At 47.6% G+C, this 23,069-nt stretch overlaps 1 protein-coding gene and 1 long non-coding RNA gene across 2 annotated transcripts in view; one reads left to right on the forward strand and one right to left on the reverse strand.

The window, feature by feature from the left end:
* Positions 1-640: 640 nt before the first annotated feature.
* LOC129394951 (uncharacterized) lies at positions 641-7,776 on the reverse strand. The gene is made up of 2 exons (XR_008622375.2): positions 4,358-7,776; positions 641-1,240 (listed from the first exon to the last, which is right to left on the reverse strand). It is a non-coding gene; the product is annotated as an uncharacterized LOC129394951 (long non-coding RNA).
* HUNK (hormonally up-regulated Neu-associated kinase) overlaps positions 1,255-23,069 on the forward strand; it is a 127,380-nt gene continuing 105,565 nt past the window's right edge. Inside the window, exon 1 of the mRNA XM_034948203.3 lies at positions 1,255-2,715. Within this exon, the coding sequence (XP_034804094.1) occupies positions 2,455-2,715 (261 nt within the window). The 5' untranslated portion in view covers positions 1,255-2,454. The remainder of the gene's footprint in view (positions 2,716-23,069) is intronic.

Consider the following 23,069-nt stretch of genomic DNA (forward strand, 5'->3'; position numbering starts at 1 on the left):
AAATCTCTAAATTTTCATAAAGAGTGCATGTCCTAACATTAAAAAAAATCATACTCTATTAACACAACATTGGGTGGACTCCCAAACTGTTTCTGATGGAAGATTCAGAGCGGTTTTTTTTTTTTTTTTTTTTTTTTTTTGAGAAGGAGTCTTGCTCTGTCGCCCAGGCTGGAGTGCAGTGGCAAGATTTCAGCTCACTGCAACCTTCGCCTCCTGGATTCAAGCAATTCTCTGCCTCAGCCTCCCGAGTAGCTGGGATTACAGGTGCCCGCCACCACGCCCGGCTAATTTTTGTATTTCTAGTAGAGACAGGGTTTCACCATCTTGGCCAGGCTGGTCTTGAACTCCTGACCTCGTGATCTACCCGCCTCGGCCTCCCAAAGTGCTAGGATTACAGGCGTGAGCCACCACGACCAGCCTCAGAGTGGTTTTTACCCCAAAGTGAGCTCCATATTCCTCATTCTTTAGACAGTCGCTGGACATCTATTCTGCTGGCACCATGCTAGTTACCATTCCCCTCCCATGCAACTGTCCTCTTAAGATTTGATTACTGAATTAGAGATATTAAAAGGATTGAATGAACCTTACTGAAATAGTCAAGGCCGGTGGGAGCAAAGAAGTCCCTTAAGCACAGCAAGAAAAACATTTTAAGCTGTATCTTTAATATTGGTAAACTGGAACAATGAGACAGAACAACAGAAAACGCAGTATGTTCAGTCATAATAACTGAGGCTGGTGACTTGTAACAGGTAGGTGGATGAATATAGTAGCGTATTTAAAATTAGATGTATTGAAAGCAGGCGTTTCTCTGCGTCCCTCTTCAGATGGGTCAGCGAGCCCCCCAGACACTGGATTGATGACAGCTGTTGTTCCCCCCACCCCCCACCCCCAGTCTCAAAGCATTGCTATGGGTCGATGTCATACTTGTTTACTCAGGAATAAACAATGAAAGGAACTTTGTTAGGACCAAATCCTTCCTTTCAGCTCTGATGTTGCATGATCGGGGTGAAGTTTCCATCAAATGCGGGCACCTCAACAGGTAGCATTTTGTAAATGCCTCCTCCTACCTACCCTCCTCCTTCTCCCTCACAAGATTCTTCATTTTCGGTTTGAGAAGACGTTGGGGATCCTGGGAGAGGGTCCAGTGTCGTCAGGGCAGTTGCAATTGTTTATGCGATGAGCACGGTCACAGCGCTTGCAGAACAAAAGCATCGAAGAGAGGCGAGCGCCGGTCCACCTCCTGCAATCACAGGCATCATTTCAATGGAAGGCAAAGAAGGTGTAAGCTACAAGCAGAGGCAGCAAACGCCCTGGTTCCTACATTGCTGCTGCTAGCTACTATTACTGCTGTGGCTGCGCCTCCTCCAACACAGCCAACCAGGCTGCGTGCGAGCCCGGGCAGACGCCTGGCCGCCTCCCCACCCTTTCTTCCAGCCATCCATCTATCCTTCCACCCCAGGTCCAGGGGGCCCTACTGTGTGGCGGACTCAGGGCCGGGCACGCAACCCGACCCACAGTCTACGGAGTTCGAGAGCCTTCCCCCTTCCCCCTGCCCCGGGTGGGTGCGGCCAGTGGGGGATTTCACCGCCGAAAGGTCCAGAAAACCCAAGCCCAGAATCCGGGCAAGAGGCGCAGCCGGAGGCGGCCCGACCTGGGCGGCCCGGGAGCGCGCGCCTCCGAGGCCGCGCAGGGTCTCCCTGTCTGGCGCTCAGGTGGCTCCTCCGTCCACTCCGCCGCTCCCCTCCCCGGGCCCTCCCCTCTCCAGCGAGGGTCGAGTTTGACTGTGGCGCGCGGGGAAGGAGGGGCTACTAGGGATTTGAAAGTGCACGGGCTGCGGAGTGGAGCTCGCATCTGTTCCCGCCGCCCGCGAGCGGATTAAATTTCTGCAAATTCAAACTGAATGGGGCTTTCTTCTGCTGCCTTCCAGAGGGCGCCTGCAGCCCGCCGCGCGCTTCTCTCCGGCGGGAGCGGCCGCCCAGCGCACGGCTAGGAGCGATCGCGGGAGCCCGACCCAAGCCCGTGCGGGCCAGACGGCGGCGGCGAGGCGGAGGCTGCGGAGGCACCCGGGCTCCCGGACCCAGGCACCCGGACCCCGGGAACCAAGCGCCGCCGGACCGCGCCCCACCCCGCGCGCCCGAGCAGGGCGACTGTCATTAGCTTCCTGGACGGGACCCGGGGCGGGATCCTGGTGTCCTGAAAGGGGCCCGGGCGACCCTCCGAGGAAGAACTTTTGGGGGCGGGGTCCCCGGTCCCGCGTCCCCTGGGCAGCCGCTATTGTCTGCGCGCCTCGCTGGGCGGCGCGGGGGGCGTGATCGCGGCGGCCCCGGGCGCTGGGTGCGGAGACCCGGGCGGGGCTGGGCCCAGGGCGGCGTCGGGAGAAGCCGAAGAGCCTGGGGAGGAGGAGCTGCGAGCGCGGGAGACGAGCAGGAGCCGCGCGGACCGCGGGCGAGCGCGATGCCGGCGGCGGCGGGGGACGGGCTCCTAGGGGAGCCGGCGGCGCCTGGGGGCGGCGGCGGCGCGGAGGACGCGGCCAGGCCCGCGGCGGCCTGCGAGGGAAGTTTCCTGCCTGCCTGGGTGAGCGGCGTGCCCCGCGAGCGGCTCCGCGACTTCCAGCACCACAAGCGCGTGGGCAACTACCTCATCGGCAGCAGGAAGCTGGGCGAGGGCTCCTTCGCCAAGGTGCGCGAGGGGCTGCACGTGCTGACCGGGGAGAAGGTGAGTCTCCCGGGCGCCGTGGGGCTGGGGCACAGGGGCGGTAGTCGGCGGCCAGGACCCCGCGGGGAGCACTGCACTGGGAGTCCCAGTGTGCAGTCCCGGGCCAAGCGCCTTCCCCCTCCGCCCGGCTTTCCTGTTGGGTTAAAACGCGCGCTCAGCATCTCGCAGCCTTTCCCGAAGGGCGGCCTGCGGTCCGCTGCCCGGGGGCTGGGGGCTTGGGAGGGGACGGCCTTGCCGCGGGAAGCGTCCCGCGCGGCCGTTCTGCTCGTGGAAGGGCGCCGCCTGGCGGACACTAGCGCGAGGGGCGGGATGGGGCCCCTCTGCCCTTCAGGCCGGCAGGGGCGGCGGATCCGTGGCGAGGCGGGAACCAGGGCTAGAGGAGGTGGGCTCTTATGTCGGGGGGCGGGGGGAGCAGGAAAGCTAACCGCCAGCCTCTGGGGGAGCTTAGAGTCTGATCCCCGTCCTGGGCTCTCGGAGGAGGTGGGAGAAGGCTGAGATCCTGCATTCCTTCCCACCTGTGGGCTCCGGCAGCTAGGGATTTTTTTTTTTTGGCAGCTAGGGAATTTTTCGTGCTCAGAGGAGGGTTTTTGCCTCCGCCCTCCACTTGTCCATCCCTCAACCTGTGCTCCTCTCCATCCACTCAACCCTCCCACCCCTGCCCCCTCATCACCCACCATTCTCATCCCCGCCATTCTCATCCCCTTCTCTCCGTCTCATCCCCTTCTCTCCGTTCCCCCAGCTCCTCTGTGCCCTCCAGCCTCAGGGTGGGAGCTGCAGTGAAGACCCTGCTACTGGCAGGAACAGAGCTACAGATACCTCCCCCCAGAGACTGGGAGATACCTTCTTATCTTTCTAGAAGAGGGGAAAGGAAAGGGGACCTCCGCGAGACCGAAAGGGGCACCTCTCCAGCCTTGTTGGAAGTTAGATGGTTGTGAACCCTTGCCAGGCGAGGGGCAGGTAGATGGAAGGTGTAACTTAGAGCTGTGAGAAGAAACCCAAGAGCTGGTGACTCGCTTTTGAGGCCGGGTCACCCCAGGCTGGAGCTGCCCGAGCTCAGAGCCAATCCAGGCTGGAGCTGTCCCAAGCTCCTGTCATCTCGGGCTCAAGACTGCCCCCAGGCTGGGGGTGGCTCAAACCTGGAGGGGGACCAGCTCCTTTGTGTGGTCCGTGGGTCAGGGAGGCGTCAGCCGCAAGGAGGGAAGGCGGAGTTCACTTCCCAACCGAGCAGGTGGCCTGGGAGCCGAGCCCTCTGCCTTCCGACCTGGGGGCCTCTGCCCAGCCTGGGGCTGCCCTGTGAAACCCCTGGTCACAGGGCCAACCTGCCCTTCCTGCCTGTCTCTAGCCTCACCCCACCTGTAGTTCACTCCCCACCCCATTTCCCCTCTTTGTCTTGGGGCCTTTTGCCTGTGAATGCAGGTCTCCGTCACCCTTGTCATTTTCCCTGTGTTCCCTACAGCCGTTTTGAGTGAGGCACCGCTTTATTATGGGTATGTGGGGTTAGAGTGAGTAGTTTTTAGAGGTGCCTCCTGCCTGAATTCCCATGCAAAAAAGGAGCGTTCAGTATGAACTTGAGTAACTCTTCAAAGAAAAAGGAAAAACCTCCAAACCTCGTTCTAGTCCGCAGGGAGCGAGGCACACTTACACTCCTCGATTCGATTCGATTCGATTCGTAGTGAGCTGTCTGACTTCCACACTGCGGGTCCGTTTAGGGCGCGAGGATGCGGCTAATTAGAGTGAGCTCTCTTCTCCTGGCCCTGTGTAAATTCCTGTTGGCACTGGCGATGGAAGTTTATTTTCATTGGAAACGTATAGGATTCAGGCTGGTTGTGCATATTTCCTCTCTAAACATAACGGAAAGAAGCGAGTCTTTATGCTCACAACGTCATGGCAAACACTGCAAGTACATTCTTCTCGCCTGCCCTGGTGCACAGACTTCTTTTCTGGCTTCTCTCCACCTTGCTGTGTTGTGCTGTGCCTCTGGCTCTGTAGCAGCGCATTTTTGCACCATAGAACTCTTGGCTTTGGCTGAACTGCCTGGGGGTGGATTCAGAGCTCAGCCAGCGCTTGGGTTCTGGAGCTCTGTGCTGGGCCCACTGGGAACCCCGACATGCAGGGAATTCCTGCCCAAATAGGATTCACATGAAGAGACTCGCTGCTCCCCCAGGTGCCCACTCCCCTTTCCCTCCCATCTTACCTTTCTTGAATGATGAATCTCACTTCATTGTTGCAATGACAGGAGATGTTAATTGGATGTAAAATTATTCCCCATTGGTGGACTGCGGGTAAGGATGGTGGTTCTTTGGGTGGAGAAGGAGGCAGGGGAGAGGTGTCTGTGTTGAAAAACTTGGTTTTCCCGGGATGCTCCTCCCCAGCGGGGAGAATCAGTGCTCCAGGGATTGCGGGCATTGGGAGAAATCTGGATTTTAGTTCACTCAGTTGCTGGCTTTAAAGAAACAATGGTGTCATTCATAGCATTTATCTCCCAAATCCAGCACCTTTAATGCTTAACTAATAGATTCGGGTTTTAGCAGATCGTAGGGATTAAAATGGTTGTGTGTGTATGCTTGACTCTGAGAAAGATTGCTAAATTAAAATGAGTCCTCATCCCCACTCTAGTTTTGGGTGATGCCTAATTAAGGCCAAAACAAAGATGACCACAGCCTCAGGCTATTTACAACCTGAAGTTCTTTTAAAAGGTGAGCTACTAAGATGATTTTGGCCTGGGGAAAGTTTCCTCCAGTGAGCAGAGCTGAGGAAAAGGAGGTCATTAAACCTCCAGTGTCCCACACTGTGGGTGACCCAGGGAGGCCTCTCTCCCTCATTAATTCTTCTTTTCTTGGGGTGTGTACATTTTGGATTTAGAATTTCACTTTTCTCCTGTCCTATCTTTTTATTTTTTTAATTTTTTGTAAAGACAGGGGTCTCACTGTGTTGCTCAGGCTGGTCTCCAACTCCTGGCCTCAAGTGATCCTCCCACCTTGGCCTCCCAAAGTGCTACGATTACAGATGTGAGCCACTGCACCTGGCCCATCCTTTTATAAAGGATCCATTCCACATTAGGAGGGGAATGAAGTCATTAATACTGTAGTGAGAAGTACTCCCAGCCCACGTGGAGCGAAAGGATTCAGGGCAGCTTGTCTTGGGAAATCAGTCCATGAAAAAGCTGAAAGAGGGCATAGGGAAACCGAAGTTGAGAGGGCACCCCAAGTTTGGCCTGCTTCATAGCTGCATTCTCAAACTGTGAGAATTAGTTTTGGGTGATTTGTGCTAAAATCTAGGGCATTGCTGGTTGAAGGCATTTGGTATGGGGGGGTGTGTGTGTGTGTAGCGTGTTGTGTTTCGACTTGGTTACACTTCCAAAAAGCTTTGGGTGAAATCCTTCATGGTTTGCTGGGAATCACTGTCTGAGTCCAGATGACAAAGGGAGCCAGTTTTTCCCAACTTTCCTTTTAGGTTTCAATTTGATCTCATCAAGAGGCTCCTTTTGCCACCACTGCCTGTAGGACAATCTTTTGCCTGCTTTTCCTCTGAAGTTGTTTGTTTAGAAGCCATTTGAATCTAGATGGCTCTTTTACTGCTTGTAAAGCAAAGATGGCTTGCGGCTGAGACCTAATTGTGTCCTCCTTTGAGTTAATGCAATCTCTGTTAATCTGGCTTTAAAAATAAATAGTTCACTTGGCCATGTGAAACTCTTAATAGGTACCTTCACAGTCAGGGCTGAGTGTCTTTGACCAAAGTTGATGATTAGACCAGGGAAAATGATCACAAAACCAGATTCTGAAAAGTACCACTCTCTGGCTTTGAGACGAAGAGCAAAGCTGTTGAGCAACAGTATGGGGTAATGACTTTGAAACACCTGGAGTGGTTGTGCTTGCAGAGCCTGGTATTGATTTGTGATACCTATGAGAGGCATGGTCTCTGGCACATAACAGGTGCCCCCCGCCCTGGCCCCCAACCAGACAGAGTGACTTGGGGGCTGCTGCATGATCAGATAATATCAACTGTCGACAGAATAAGGAAAGTGACTTACAGAAAATTGAAGTGAGGTCCAGAAACAGGACAGACGTGGTGGCTCATGCCTGTAATCCCAGCACTTTGGGAGGCCAAGGTGGGTGGATCACTTGAGGTCAGGAGTTCTAGATCAGCCTGGCCAACATGGTGAAACCCTGTCTCTAATAAAAATGCAAACATTAGCCAGGTGTGGTGGTGCATACCTGTAATCCCAGCTACTTTGGAGGCTGCAGCAGGAGAATCGCTTGAATGTGGGAGGTGGAGGTTGCAGTGAGCCTAGATCGTGCCACTGCACTCCAGCCTGGGTGACAGAATGAGACTCCATCTCAAAAAAAAAAAAAAAAAGAGTTTAAGATTTTAAATTTCCATAAACGTTAAACTTTAAATGAAGCAACTTAGAAACCACGTATAATGTTTCTAATACAGACATTATAAATAATGTTTGTAAGGAATCAGTAAAACAATGGTCCTTTATCATCAGCAATATATTTGGATAATTCCTTAGAAGTTTGGTTTAGTGGCTGGACGCGGTGGCTCATGCCTGTAATCCCAGCACTTTGGGAGGCCGAGGTGGGTGGATCATTTGAGGTCAGGAGTTTGAGACCAGCCTGGCCAACATGGAGAAACCCCATCTCTACTAAAAACACAAAAATTAGCTGGGTGTGGTGGTGCACACCTGTAGTCCCAGCTACTTGGGTGGCTGACACATGAGAATTGCTTGAACCCTGGTGATGGTTCGTGATACCTACGAGAGGCATGGTCTCTGGCACATGACAGGTTATTATGTTTTGTAAAAAATTGATAAAAGTTGAAAAAATATAGTTGGAAAAGCTGAATTGAGAAAAGAGTAGGTGTATCTCAGGTATTGAGCCAGTGTTGTAGGCAGGCAAACTACAGAACAAGAACAGACAGTCCATGCCACTGTTACCTTTTTTGTGATTGAGTCTCACTGAGATACAAAGTTGAGTACATAAAATGATTGGTTAAGCTGTTGAAATATCTTGTTCTAACCCTTGGTTAAAAAATAATAAGCCGGCTTGTCACTTCCATCGGAACTATTTTTAGGCTAAGAGTAAGGGTTGCCTGCTTACTAAGTTGCCAGTAATCATGCTTAGAGCATGACAGTGCCAGATACCTGGAGTGAAGGAGTTACTAAAAATACGATTTACTATGTTTTGCAGAGCAGGAAATATGACTAATTTTAGAGGTGGCCTTTTGGCAGATCTGTTTTTAGCAAGTATTTCTGAAACAAACAGGTGCTAAATCCTGTATTTTTGAAGTGCTGGAAGTTTAGGGGTAATCGCTCTGAGGAACAAGAAATGCTTAGAGAACTGGAAATTCCTATTAATCCTTGGCAGGGACTTCTTGGCAAGAAGGAGGCATTTGCAAAGCACCTGCTTGGTGAGCCCTGTGTGACAAGGCAGTGCCTGTAATTTCGAGGATTGCATTCTGCAGTTGCGGGCGGATTCTTTTGAACTTCCTGCCCTGCCTCATCTTTTTGAAGTACTTGTGAATGATGGAAATTGGCACGTAGGGCCTGGTTCCTAGTGTTCATTGATACAGGTCCCACGGACTTCAAAGGGTGCTTTGAGTCAGCGCAACAGTGCAGAAATGGTGCCCACGGAGAGGAGTACAACCCTACATTTTCTCTGCAGGTGTTGAGTCACGGCTATAGCTACCCGTGCATACCAATCCGACTCAGGTCTGTGAGACTATAGAATTCTGCATGCTGCCAGCTATTGGAGGTCAGCGCGGCAATCATCCGTCCCAGGGTTTATCTGCCCAGAAGGGGTGGGGAGTGGCAGCCGTGTGCCCCCGAAGAGAGGGACAGGTTGGGGTGTTCTCCATGGGAAGGAGGCTTGGGCACAGGGTTATCATTTGCCTTGGGACATATATTCCCTCTGTCGATTATTTATGGTAACGGAGAGACCTGCTCTCTTGGCTAATTGAAAGCCGTAGATAATCCCCAGGCCTTATGTTAGCTGATGGGTGAAACTTCTTTCTCTACTTAGCCCTGGTCTAAGTGCTGACCTGAATTGAATTTCACGCTTTCTGATAGGAGGTGCCATTGGGTGGTACGATGACCAGCAGGAAAGAGCTAGAAACACAGGGACTGAATAGTCCCCGAGCAGGGGGATGCCTCTGTGAATTCAAGAGAGCTGTTCCCTCTCCTCCATCACCAGCACCAGCCCAGTGCTACAGTGTTTTACGGTTTTTTTCAGGGTGCCCCTCCCGTGCACATTCTTGTTAGATGCCTGCAGCAGCCCTGGTTGTGGGGCGGGGGGGGTAACAGCCAGCTTGCTGGTGTTCTTGCCTGCCTTGATTACGTAGAAGGGTGCCCTGAGTAGATCTTCTCTCTGACATTCTCTATGAGTTTGCTGGGATGGTTCTAACAAATTACCACACACTGTGTGGCTTCAACAACGGAAATTTATTCTGTCACAGTTCTGGAGGCTAGGATCCAAAACCAAGGTGTTGGCAGGGCCATGCTCCCTCTGCAGCCACAGGGAGAATCCTTCCTTGCCTCTTACTAGCTTCCGGTGGTGGCCAGCACTCTTTGGCATTTTCTGGCTTATGACTGCAGCGCTCTGTCTCTGCGTCTGTCTTCACACAGTGTTCCTCCCTCTGAGTGTCTCTTCTGTCTCTTAATCTTTTCCTATGTCTCTTTATAAGGACACCAGTCATGGGATGTAGGTCTACCCTAATCCAGTATTGCCTCATTTTAACTCGATGACATCTACAAAGTCCCTATTTCCAAAGAAGATCATATCCACAGGTACCAACGGGACTTGAAGGTATCTTTTGGGGGAGCATAGTTCAAGCCCCAGCACCTTTTTAGACTGTCAGTATTGGGCTGTGGCGAGCGGATCTTGGGAAGGAGATGAATGTGCTTTTAGGGATTACTCTCAGAACTGACCTCTGCAAGGGAAGGGGCAAAGCAGCACTGGGCAGAGGGAGAAGCTGGGCTCCAATACCGCTCTCAGCCAAAGCCCCCACCCATGCCGTGGTGAGTGCTGGAGCTGAGCTGGCCCTTCAGAGCTGACCAACTTGGGTTGAGAGGACTGGGATTTGTATTTCCGCATCGGCCAGTCCTTGATGGGGGCTGCCCAGGCAAGGGGCATGGCCTCGTACAGGACAGTTGCTGAGGGCAGTTCCTGGGGAGAGCTCACAGCTGAGAGCCTGCAGCTGGGGGAGTCAATTCTTTAGCACTGATGTGGAATCTGGGGGTGCAGCCCAGCATTTGCTGTTTACTGAAAGAGACAGGGTCAGAGTCCAGGGCTTTTCATCTGAGTCCATACCATATGGACCATAGACAACGCGGGCATCTTTTCCATGCCCATTTTGGATATGAGTGGTCATCATTTCCATGTGTTGGTATCAAGTCCTCTCATCTCGTTACCTTGAAATATACAAAGTATGGCCAGGCGTGGTGGCTCACGCATGTAATCCCAGCACTTTGGGAGGCCGAGGAAGGCAGATCACCTGAAGTCAGGAGTTTGAGACCAGCCTGGCCAACATGGTGAAACCCTGTCTCTACTAAAAATACAAAAAAATTAGCCAAGTGTGTGTTCCTGTAATCCCAGCTACTCGGGAGGCTGAGGCAGGAGAGTCGCTTGAACCAAGGAGGTGGAGGTTGCAGTGAGCCGAGATTGTGCCACTGCACTCCAGCCTGGGTAACAAGAGCAAAAACTCCATAACAACAGCAGCAACAACAACAACAATAACAGCAACAACAACAACAACAAAGAAATATACAAATTATTGCTGCTAAGTATAGTCCCCGTAGCAAACATTAGCATTTAGTCCTTCTATCTATGTATGTTTGTACCCATGAACCAGCTTCTCTTCAGCCTGCCCTACCTTGCTGCTCGACTGTGGTCTCTCTCCCTGCAATGAGGGAGCAGCCGGCGTGGCATCTCATTAGCAGATTCTATGTGCCACACGCTGGGAAATTTTCTGGCCTCACATTTCTCTTAGGTTAGAATCATCAGGGCTCTGTTGTGTTTCTCAGTACTTACAAGATTGAAAGCTCACTTTATATGCTCTATGGGTTTTTTCCTGAGAACTCTGGGTCAACTGAGTGTTGGGCCAAGTTGTGGGCCAGCATGCCTACTTCAGAGACAGCTCTTTCCTGGGAAGAGACCCCCTCTCCCCCATCACTCGTGAGTGGTGGGAAAAGTTGTTGAAGGAGTTGTGGGAATTTGGGTTTTTGATGAGTAGAGTAACAGTTTGGGACATTCTCATGGACAAGAAAAACTACTCAGGGTAGAGCCATCTGTTAACATCCTCTTAGCACTCTTACGGTGGCCACTCTGCCCTAGCTCTGCAACTTCTAATCACTGGGTTCTTTTTGGTTTTTAATCATCTTTGTGTTTTCAAGATGCATTTGGTTAAGTTTTGGAATTGGTAATACAGACACATGGTCTGAAATTCAAAGGTTCTGAGAGGGTTTGCAGTGAGAGGTAACTGCTTCTTATCTGGGCTCTTCAGTTCCTGGATCTTCTCGTGAGAGGTCACTCCTCCTTCTAGTCCTTGTGTATCCCTCCAGAGATACCCTATATGCATAGAGACCCACATACATATTTGTAAATGCGTAGGTAGGGGCAGATTTTTCTTCTTTATTGATACATAATATTTTACATATTGTGAGTGTTCAATGCATGGAGTGTGTAATGATCAAGCCAGAGTATCGGTGTGTCCATCACCTAAGTATTCATTTCCACGGGTTGGTATTATATCAACTCCTCTGTTCTAGTTACCTTGAAATATACAAAGTATTGCTGCTAAGTATAGTCACCCTAACAGACATTAGAATTTAGTTCCTCTATCTATGTATGTTTGTACCCATGAACCAGCTTCTCTTCATCCATCCCTCCCACCCACCAGGGCAGATGTATTTTTAAACTGTACATGCTGTTCATTATCTTGCTTTTTCACTTAGCAATATGTCTTGAGCATTCTTCCCCATGACTACTACAGAATTGCCTCACTCTTTATGTTAATTAGTTATTGCATAGTAGTCATTGTGTGGAAGCATCATGTTGACTTAACCATCCCTTGTTGATGGACATTTAAGGAGTACATAATTTTTTTTTTGTTATTCTCAAACCATACTTCAGTAAATATCCATGACCATTTGTCACTTTGTAAATGTGACCCCTCAGTGTATCTGAGGGGTAAATTCCTAGTCTTAGGCCAAAAGGTATGTCTGTTTTAACTGTTGATAAGTATTGCCAAATTGCCTGCCATAGAGGTTGGCAATTTATAATCACATTGATAACCCTTATAATTTATAAGGGTTCCCAACTTATAACCACACCCATCTGGTATGGGAGTGTTTGCTTTTCCACATGTCAGCCAACAGGGTACTCATTTTGATCTTTGCCAATCGAGTGTATTAAACATGGTATCTTGTCTTATTTATTGTTTCTCTTATTTACATGGGAGTTGAGTATATTTTCATACCTTCTCAACTGTTTGTACTACATTTCTGTTCATTGTTCATGTCCATTTGCCAATTTTCTTTTGGGGTTTTGGCCTTTTTCTTATTGATTTATAGGAGCTCTTTATATATTAAGGAAATTAGTCATCTTTGAGTGATATATTTTGCAGGGTCTACCACCTTCCCTCACTCCCCATTATTCTTTCTCTTTTTCTTTGTGGTTCTTGCCATTTGCAGAAGTTATTTCTTGGGAGTTCATGAACTAGAGAAGGATAATTGATAAGTTTTGGAGGTCTATGGGGCCCTATCAATTGTGTGCATGTAAACATATTTCTGAGGAGAGGGTCCATGGGTTTCGTCATATTCTAAATGGAGTTATTTACCTCTAAAATATTAAGAGCCACTGCTTTGTTGCCCATCCTTATTGGCTCTGCTGACTAAATGGAAGTCTGCAGATTACTGGGCTGAGGGTTTGGGTCACCTTGGTTTGTTAACACCGGTGCCAGTTGGGCTACAGTTGTAGATTATACACACTCAGGCTAGGCAGGTTGGTTCTGCAACCATGACCCTGGAGTAAGCACCCTTGATTCTGCCCCGACCCTTACCATGCCTGGGTTGCAAGGGAGAGGCATGATACTGTGTGGGATGGTCTTTGGAAATCTTTGACTCTTGCTGGTTTAAGTAAGACAACTGTGAGTCCATGTCCCATCATCTCTTCATGGGAAAGGTGGTACCATTTATGGTGGATGGTTGCTATGATCAGAATGTTTGTGTCCCCCAAAATTCTTTTGTTGAAATTCAAACCTCCAGTGTGATGGTATTTGGAGATGGGGCCTTTGGGAGGTGATGAGATCTACCCTCATGAATGGGATTAGTGCCCTTATAAAAGGTGCCTGACTGAGGTTGTAGTGAAAAAATAAAAAAATAAAAAAGGCCAGGCATGGTGGCTCACACCTGTAATCCCAGACTTTGGGAGGCCGAGGTGGGTGGATCACTTGAGGTCAGGAGCTTGACACCAGCCTGACCAACATGGTGAAACCCCATCTCTACTGAAAATACAAAAATTAGCCAGGCGTGGTGGTGGGCACCTGTAATCCCAGCTACTTGGGAGGCTGAGGCAGGAGAATCACTTGAACCTGGGAGGTGGAGGTTGCAGTGAGCCAAGATCATGACATTGCACTCTAGCCTGGGTGACAAGAGCAAAACTCTGTCTCAAAAAAATAAATAAATAAATAAAGGGTGCCTAAAGGAGCTTGTTTGTCCTTCCACCATATGAGGACTCAGTGAAAAGGTGCCATTTCTATGAGCCAGAAAACACGCCCTCATCAGACACTGGATCTGCCGGTGTGTTAGGCTTAGACTTCACAGCCTCCAGAACTGTGAGAAAGACACGTCTGTTCTTTTTGTTTTCTTTTTTTTGATGGAGTGTCACTCTTTGTCGGCCAGGCTGGAGTGCAATGGCACCCTCTTGGCTCACTGCAACCTCTGCCTTCTGGGTCAAGTGATTCTCCTGTCTCAGCCTCCCGAGTAGCTGGGACTACAGGTGCGTGCCACCACACCCGGCTAATTTTTGTATTTTTAGTAGAGACGGGGTTTTGCCTTGTTGGTCAGGCTGGTCTTGAACTCCTGACCTGAGGTGATCCACCCGCCTCGGCCTCCCAAAGTGCTGGGATTACAGGCACGAGTCATTGCGCCTGGCCAAATTGTCTGTTCTTTATAAGGCATCCAGTCTATGGTATTATGGTATTATGTTACACCAGCCCAAGCTGACTAAGACAGCGGTTGAGAAGAAAGAGAAAGGGGGAATATCGAGGGAAATGAAAACCTTTCAAGGAGCAAGAGCCATTACGTAACTTGGACATAAAATGCACTAAGACAGGTATTAGTACATTAATGCGTGTGTGTGACAGTGCATGCACCTTGGCACTCTTCGAGGGGCTCTGTCTATTTGAGATGCCCTCTGAGGAGCAGCCTTGGTGGGGCCGACAGGCGGGCCCTGCTGTTGGAATTCCTGTGGCCTCGGCCTGACGACCGTCTCTGAATGCCCTGTCCCCTGTCACTCTCTGCCCCTTCACTCTGCTTTGTCCCTCCTCACCACCTGGAGTGGTTTGCTAGAGCTGCCATAAGACAGCACCACAGACCCGGGGGCTGGAATAGCAAGGCCTTACTGTCTCTCATTCTGGAGGCTGGAAGTCCAAAATCAAGGTGTTGGCAGGGTGGGTCCTTCTGAGGCTTGTGCAGGATGGATCTGTTCCATGCCCCTGTCCTTGGCTTATCCATGGCTGTCTTCTTCCTGTGTCTCTTTACATCGTCTGCCCTCCACGTGTGTCTGTCTCTCTGTCCAAATGTTCCCTTTTTTATTTTTTTATTTTTTTGAGACAGAGACTTGCTCTGTTGCCCAGGCTGTTGTGTAGTGGCACAATCTTGGCTCACTGCAATCTCCGCCTCCCAGGTTCAAGCAATTTTCCTGCCTCAGCCTCCTGAGTAGCTGGGATGACAGGCGTGTGCCACCATACCCACCTAATTTTTGTATTTTTAGTAAAGACCATTTCACCACGTTGGTCAAGTTGGTCTTGAACTCCTGACCTCGTGATCCACCCGTCTCAGCCTCCCAAAATGCTGGGATTACAGACTACAGACGTGAGCCACCACGCTTGGCCTATGTTCCCTTTTGATAAGGACACCAGTTCAAATTGGATCAGGGCCCACCTTAATGACCTCACTTTAACTTGATTACTTCTCTAAAGACCTCATATTCAGGGGGCTAGGCGCAGTGGCTCACGCCTATAATCTTAGCTCTTTGGGAAGCTGAGGCAGGCAGATCACCTGAGGTCAGGAGTTTGAGACCAGTCTGGCCAACACAGTGAAACCCTGTCTCTATGAAAAATACAAAAATTATCTGGGTGTGGTGCTGCACACCTGTAAATCCAGCTACTCGGGAGGCTGAGGCATGAGAATCACATGAACCTGGCTGGGAGGCGGACGTTGCAGTGAGCCAAGATTGCGCCGTTGTACTCCAAACTGGGAGACAGAATGAGACTGTCTCAAAAAAAAAAAAAAAAAAGACCCCTCATATTCAAATAAAGTACTGAGGTACTGCGGTTAGGACTCCAACAGATGAATTCTGGGGGGACATAATTAAACCTTTAACATCACCTGATCCCATGGAATATATTTAGAGTTGATGTGTTTGTCTCCCCACTAGAGTGTAAGCCCCATGAGGAAGAGACCACTGCTCTATTCCCCGTGCCAAGAATAGTTTCTGGTACAGAGAATATGCTCAGAAAATACTTTTTTTTTTTTTGAGACAGTTCCACTCTTGTTGCCCAGGCTGGATCTTGGCTCACTGCAACCTCCGCCTCCCGGGTTCAAGCGATTCTCCTGCTTCAGCCTCTCGAGTAGCTGAGATTACAGGTGCACACCACCACGCCCAGCTAATTTTTGTATTTTTAGTAGAGACGGAGTCAGGCTGGTCAGGCTGGTCTCGAACTCCTGACCTCAGGTGATCCACCTGCCTTGGCCTCCCAAAGTGCTGGGTGGCATGAGCCACTGCGCCTGGCCAGAAAATATTTTATGAATGGATCCAAGCATGGTTTGATCTTCCCAAGACATGTGGACAGCCTTCTAGGGGGTAATGTCCAAGTTGGCAGGCTCTGATTCTGCAAGCGCTGTATGTTTCTCTCATTCCTTGCTGCTCTGGGTGTGCCTGTCTAGATAATGACTATGTTGAATGGGTTGTCTGGCTGGTGCTCTGTAGAAAAATCCTGGCCCCTGAACAGCTGTGCTTTCTGCAGGGATTTAGTTAGGCACCTAGGTATCTGAGTGACAGGTGACTAACCAGAACCAGACAGTATTTTGCAGTGTCAGGGGACTGCTAATGGACCCTCGCTCTTTCCTGAGAAAATGTAGCAACACTGCAACAGATGGGAGAAGTTGCTATTTGCAAACATACATTTTATTTTGGATGTTTCCCATGGAGATATATGTAGGTTTGGAGTCTGTCTCTTTGACTGTAATTTTTTCATAAGTTTATTAGTCTCCTAAGCCACATTCCTGCCAAAACATTTTGCAATCCTGCTTGCTTCTCTTGCCCATTTTCTGAGCCATTTGATTCATTCTGGGCTCCCTCCCTGCATCACCACTGCCATTTTAGTCCTCTTTTTGAGTTCTTGTCGTCTTATGTTCAACCCCAAGGCTTTTTGGTAAGTCGTCAGGCCATCTTTCTGCCTTTCTTCAGACGCTCTTGTACGTGACGCTCCTCTCTTTGTCACCATCGGCTCTTTGCCAGGGCTCTGTGTGTAGCAACTTGAAAGCGTGCAGCAGTAGTGGGTGACCCGTGAACACAGAGCATGGTGCTAAGAGATAAAGGAACAGTGGATGTTGTAACCGCCTTCAGGGAGCCTCGCCAGCTCTGTTTAGGGATGATAGAATGAAGTTTGGATTCTTAGCGATTCCCTTGTCTACCTGGAGCAGAACACGGGTAGGCAGGTTATGATTGCATAACCTTCCAAATCAGTAAAAACCTGCAGGAAAGAAATGGGTACATGGTTTTTGCTTTGATCATGAGGAGGTCATACTGATCATGAAAATAATGAACATTTGTGGATCTCGTACCATCTGCTGGGCCATGTCTTGGATGCTTTGCTGCATAAGACAACTTACTCTTCATAGTAGCCTTTTGTGGTAGGTACTGTTGTCCTGATTTTGCAGATTGAGATGACCAGAATCTTGGTTTGCCCAGGACTCTCTTAAGTTTAATGTAGGAAGTCTTGGATTTGAGGAAGCCCCTCAGATAATGCCAAAACCACATTCACCCAGGAAAATATTTCATCAGAGTGTTTGGAGTCCAAACTGCAGGTTTCCAAATAACAGTATTAATAAGCAGCCAATCAGGTCATGAATGAGTGAAGAAGTAAAGCCCAAAGCCCTGGGCATTACTGGGATGCTTTCGTGGGTAATAATAATGTCCCTGTGTGCTCCCAGGGACTGCGGAGTGCTTTTCTCACATATGTAGTACAGGTCTACCATCTTTATGGGTTCACATGAGATGAGGAGCTTGAGCTATTAATAATATGTGTGTTAGGCTGGACGCAGTGGCTCACGCCTGTATTCCCAGCACTTTGGGAGGCCGAGGCGGGCAGATCGCTTGAGGTCGGGAGTTTGAGACCAGACTGACCAACATGGTGAAACCCTGTTTCTACTGAAAATACAAAATTAGCCAGGCGTGCATGGTGGCGCATGCCTGTAATCCCAGCCACTCGGGAGGCTGAGGCAGGAGAATCGCTTGAACCCAGGAGGCGGAGGTTATGGTGAGCCGAGATTGTGCCATTGTACTCCAGCCTGGGCAACAAGAGTGAAACTCCATCTCAAAACAAAAACAAAAACAAACAAACAAAAAAATGCAAAAAAAAAGGGGGTCGTATGTGCACACACAAATGTATATGTGTATATATATATAAATGCATATACACAGATGTATATGTTTATTATATATAACATTAAATATAAATTATATAATACTATGCTAAATACATACACCTTTTTGTTAGCAGACTTCCTCAATGAAGGAAGCAGTGGGGACTGGTAGCTCTCTGAGTAGCTCTGGTTAGCATCAGTCTAACTCTAGTAGTACTTCTCTTTTGCGCTGGGGGCTGAAAAATCTACTGGAGGGGAGAGAGGTTTTTGAATCACATCGTGAAGCTGGAAGTGCATTCTTATGTCACACAGTGAACAGTCCCTTCCAGTCTCCTCGTTAAACCATCCTCCTACGAGAATGAACACAGATTACTTATTAAAAACAAAACAAAATACCCAGTGCTTTTGCCTTATTATGCCGACGATTTGGAGACAGACCAGCTTTCCCAAGCCATTGCTTAGTCCCCAGTTGGGCTGAGAAAGGACACGAGAGGCAAATGGAATGAGGAAGTGCCTCAGGTGAAAAGGAAGCTTAGGGAAAGTTAGCTGTGGAGTCTGAGATCAGAATATTTTAACATTTTATCTGAGCCCTACTTTAGTGAAACCAAATGGATAAAGATAAGTGTTATCACTTATATAATCTGGTTTTTAGTTGGAATTACTGCTGCTCTGATGTAGCTTTCTCAGTGCATTCTTGATTCCAGGTTAAAAATTTAATTAGAGAAACTAGTCGATGACTCAGTTCTCAGTTGAACATTTACATTTAATAATACTAGTAAAGAAAACTTGTTTTGAAAACACATCTCCAGGTTTTCATAGTGTCATTCCCATAGGGTGACATTTTATTCTATTAAAAGCTAACATTTGTGAGAAGTAGTTGCAATTTCAAGGCCAATTTGACATAATAAAACTTGAATTTCTCTCTGGAGGGAAGGTGCTGGATGGCTATTTTACTCCCACCTAATTTATTACTCTGAGATGCTTTTTCCAAGATCAAGAATGAGCTTTTTATCATAAAGGCCATTAAAGCAGCTGAGAAAGTACCTGCGAATGTGCGGGGTAACAGATAGTTTCTTTCCAGTGTTCAGACTTAGAATTATGTCCTCCAGATTTCAAAGGGACATATTACTCAACAGTGCATTTATTTTTAAAAAGTCTAATATAAATCAGTGTTTTTTCTATGATCAACTATAAATATTTTTAAAATAATATATTTTTAAGTATTTTTGACCAAGCATTAAGAATTTTAAAATTCTTTAAATCAGTTAAGTCACAGGTATATTCCAGAATAGTTGAGATTTTTAACAGATCAAAAGAAATCTTGGGCTCATATTTGATAGTTGCCATCTAAATCATGGCCACTTATACATACTTTTTTATTGTCAACTTTGCCACTTGTTACTATACTAATCACATTGCATTATCCATTCTCTCTGTTTTAGATACCTTTTTTTTTTTTTTGAGACAGAGTCTCGCTCTGTTGCTCAGGCTGGAGTGCAACGGCACAGTCTCGGCTCGCTGCAACCTCTGTCTCCCGTGTTCAAGCGATTCTCCTGCATCAGGCTTCCAAGTAGCTGGTATTACAGGCACCCACCTCCGTGCCCAGCTAATTTTTGTATTTTTAGTAGAGACGGGATTTCACCATGTTGGTCAGGCTGGTCTCGAACTCCTGACCTCAGGTGATCCACTCTGCCTTGGCCTCCCAAAGTGCTGGGATTACAGGCATGAGCCACCGTGCCTGGCCGGTAAATATTCTTTTAAAGTTTGATTTTTGGTGATGCATAGCATTCCATTATTTGGAGTTGCTGTAATTTTTAAATCCAGTTCCCAATTGTTGGACATTGAGGTTGTTACAAAATTTTCCCTGGATACATGATACTGCTGTTGCTATCCTTGTATGTTCATCTCTGAGTCATTCCTTAACATAAATACTTGGAAGACTTTTGACATATTGCCACATTGCACTTCAGAAAGGTTATACCAAGTGACACAACAGATATGAAAGTGACTTTTTAACTGAGCATTTTGATAATTAGGCTAATCATAATTTGTGTACTTGATTGAAAATGTGTTTCTTCTTTTATGAACTGTTACTAATAATTTTCCCCTATCTTTCTCCTGTTTATCTTATTGGTTTATAGAAACTCTTTTCAGATTACAGATATTAGCTTTTTAATCTTTTGTTTAAAAAAAAAAAACTTTAGACAAATTAAATTTGACAGTTTAATTAGCAAAGAATGATTTGAGGACCGAGCACCCCCCAGCCCTGGCCCCCAACCAGACAAAATGGAAGTGAGGTACAGAAACAGGCTGGATGTGGTGGCTCATGCCTGTAATCCCAGCACTTTGGGAGGCCGAGGTGGGTGGATCACTTGAGGTCAGGAGTTTGAGACCAGCCTGGCCAATGTGGCAAAACCCTGTCTCTACTAAAAATACAAAAATTAGCTGGGCGTGGTGGCCCACCCCTGCAATCCCAGCTACTTGGGTGGCTGAGGCACAAGAATAGCTTGAACCCAGGAGGCGGAGGTTGCAGTGAGCGGAGATTGCGCCACTGCACTCCAGCCTGGGCGACAGAGTGAGACTGTGTCTCAAACAAACAAACAAAAAGAAAAGAAACAGCTGGATTGCTTATAGCTTGGCATTTGCCTTATTTGAACATACGAACACACCCGTGATTGGCCCAGACTCTGACTGGTACAAGAGCAGGTTACATTTAATAATACTATTAAATGTATTATTGCACATCTGTTTACACATCCTGTTAGGATCCTGTTTACACATGCAAGTGAGGTTACAGTTCACTATGTACAGAGAAACCATTAGGCTGAACTTAAAATATGTAAGAAAGCATCTTTAGCTAAACTTTATTTAACACTTTGTTATGTTGCGAATATTTTCTCCCAGGTGATCATTTGCCTTTTGATTCATCTTATGGTGCTTTTATTTTAGGAAGGGGGCAAAGGCACATAGAAATTTTGTGTTTTGTCTAACCAATCCAGTAGTCTTTTATCTTTAGTTTTCTCTTATTGCTTTTATGCATAAGTAAACTAGAGGGCTTGTTGTTGGTTTTGTCTTATAAATGATCAGTGGGTCCAGTGTTTCATAGTTGTCTGCAGAAAAATCTTTGCATTGGGTAGGGATATTTGACTATATATTCTAATCCGTTACATAATGATTTAACCTGTTGGTGTTATGTACTAAAGCACAGGCTGTGGGGGCTGACAGCTTGGGACTCCTATCTGCTTTCTGCTACTTGGTATCTGTGTGATCTTGGGCACTGTGTTCAAAAACTCTAAACTTCAGCTTCTGTATCTGCAAAATGGTGACAAAGATACCTCATAGTATTCAATGAGAATTTGGTTAAAAAAAAAATACATATATATATATAGAGAGAGAGAGAGAGAGAGAGAGTGTGTGTGTGTGTGTGTACAGCACGTAGCCTGAAAATACAGTCATTATTGTGTTAGTCAAGAAAAAGTGGCCAGACGTGGTGGCTCACGCCTGTAATCCCAGCACTTTGGGAGGCCGAGGTGGGCAGATCACCTGAGATCAGGAGTTCAAGACCAGCTTGGCCAACATGGTGAGACCTCTGCCTCTGTAAGAAAATACCAAAAAATTAGCCAAGCCTGGTGGCGCATGCCTGTAGTCCCAGCTACTTGGGAGGCTGAGGCAGGAGAATCGCTTGAACCCAGGAGGCGGAGGTTGCAGTGAGCCGAGATTGCGCCACTGCTCTTTAACCTGGGCAACAGAGCCAGACTCTCTCTGAAAAAAAAAAAAAAAAAAAAGGAAAGAAAGAAAAAAAAGAAATGGTAGTTGGTTGTTCTCTTCATTTAGACTTTCATAGTTATATTTACGCCTTAAAAGTATGTATTATTTATGGTCTTTTAGATAGTAAGAAACAGATACCCACTCAGTTTATCATAGATAACGGCATTTTATTTTAAGGATAAAGGGAGGTGAGGAAAAAGATAATGGGGACGCCTCTTCCGTCAACACCTCCCTGAGGACCGCGATGCCTCTCTGGAGGTCTGCATTCCTGGGATTCCACTTTCCTCTTGCCCACCTCTGCCGCGGACCTCCCTTTCTTGGCAGCTTCTGTGGTTCCTTGGGCGCATCCTGCCATTCACCCTGCCCCCTGCCTCAAGGCTTCTCACTATTCCTGGCTTCTCTGCCTCCTCCTGTGTTTCACTTTTTGCTCTTTCTGGATGTAGGGGAGGGAAAAATGTCTTCCCTCCACCCGTCTACTTATTTGGTTGGGCTACAAATTAAATCGACATAAGACAGAGTAGCAGGAGGAAAACCATATTTAAGAACATCGTATGCATGGGAGTCCCACAGAATATGAGACTCCAAGAAGGGCCAGGTCATGGAAGCTTCTACAGCAACCCGAGCTACAGAAAAGAATAGAGGCTTGGGGCTTTGGGGGTGGTGGCAGTCCGTTCTGGGAGGATGAGGGGAAGGAATGTACGGTGGTGAATAAAGCTTGTCTTGTTATGCAGATAAGAGTCTTCCAGGTAATAAAAAGTTACCTGGAGCAACTCTTTTCCCGATACATGAATTTTCTTTATAGATATTATTATTATTTGCAAAAGGACAGCTTTTCGGAGCTACTTCTTTGTTTGCAGTTTCTCAGGATAAGCAGCTCAAACTATGCCAAAGAACTCTAATTGGAGTGTCATGTTCTGGTCTCCTATAGCCATGTTTCGGGGTGGTTGGTGTGTCCTGAGCCCCAACATGGGTATTACTGGGTTGTCTTGTATTTCTGGGATTGATGACATCGTGGTAGAAGTGTGATACTGGAATCCTTACTGGCCTCACCTCCTTGTCACCTTTTTGCCACTGAGCGTCCTTTAACAGCAGAGAATCCTTTTCACAGTGGAAGAAAGAATGCTATTTATAGATGATCCTACACGAGTTACCAGATTAGTATGGTTTGAGAAAGTTTGTGGGACAATTAATTCTCCATGTTTTTGATCAGGTAGGCAACACCTGCCTCAACACTCAGGAAAACATGTTACTGCCTTTAAGGGTTATACTTTCTCCCATGTTTGTAGTTGTAGGGATAGCTTGCTGCATTTTTTCACTGACCCTTTGCTAGAAGTTCTGTCATTTCCAATGTGCATCGAAGGCCTCTTTAGCTTCCGGGACTAGGTTGAGAATTTTGTCTTGGATTCTTATTGCCAAAATCTCTGGGTTTCCAATTCCTGTGGTTTCTCCCTTCTTCCCCGAGGCTGCGTTATTCTTGTACCTTTTCAACTGCTTTTGGCTGCCAGTTGTCCTCTGGTGTGAGAATAGAGTATTGATTGCTTCCTGTTGCCTGTGGGACAGGAATGCTTCTTGAATTAGAGCTAATTTTGGAGTTTAAAGTATTAAATGTCAAATTTGAAAGAAAGCACATCTAAGACCTCTTTGTTGTGGAAGGGAAGGTCATCCCAGGGCCTAGGGGAAGGGAAAGGAAGAAAGAAAAGAGAAAGGAGAAAATAGC

This window comes from Pan paniscus, chromosome 22 (assembly GCF_029289425.2).
Source record: "Pan paniscus chromosome 22, NHGRI_mPanPan1-v2.0_pri, whole genome shotgun sequence".
Classification (NCBI taxonomy): Eukaryota; Metazoa; Chordata; class Mammalia; order Primates; family Hominidae; genus Pan; species Pan paniscus.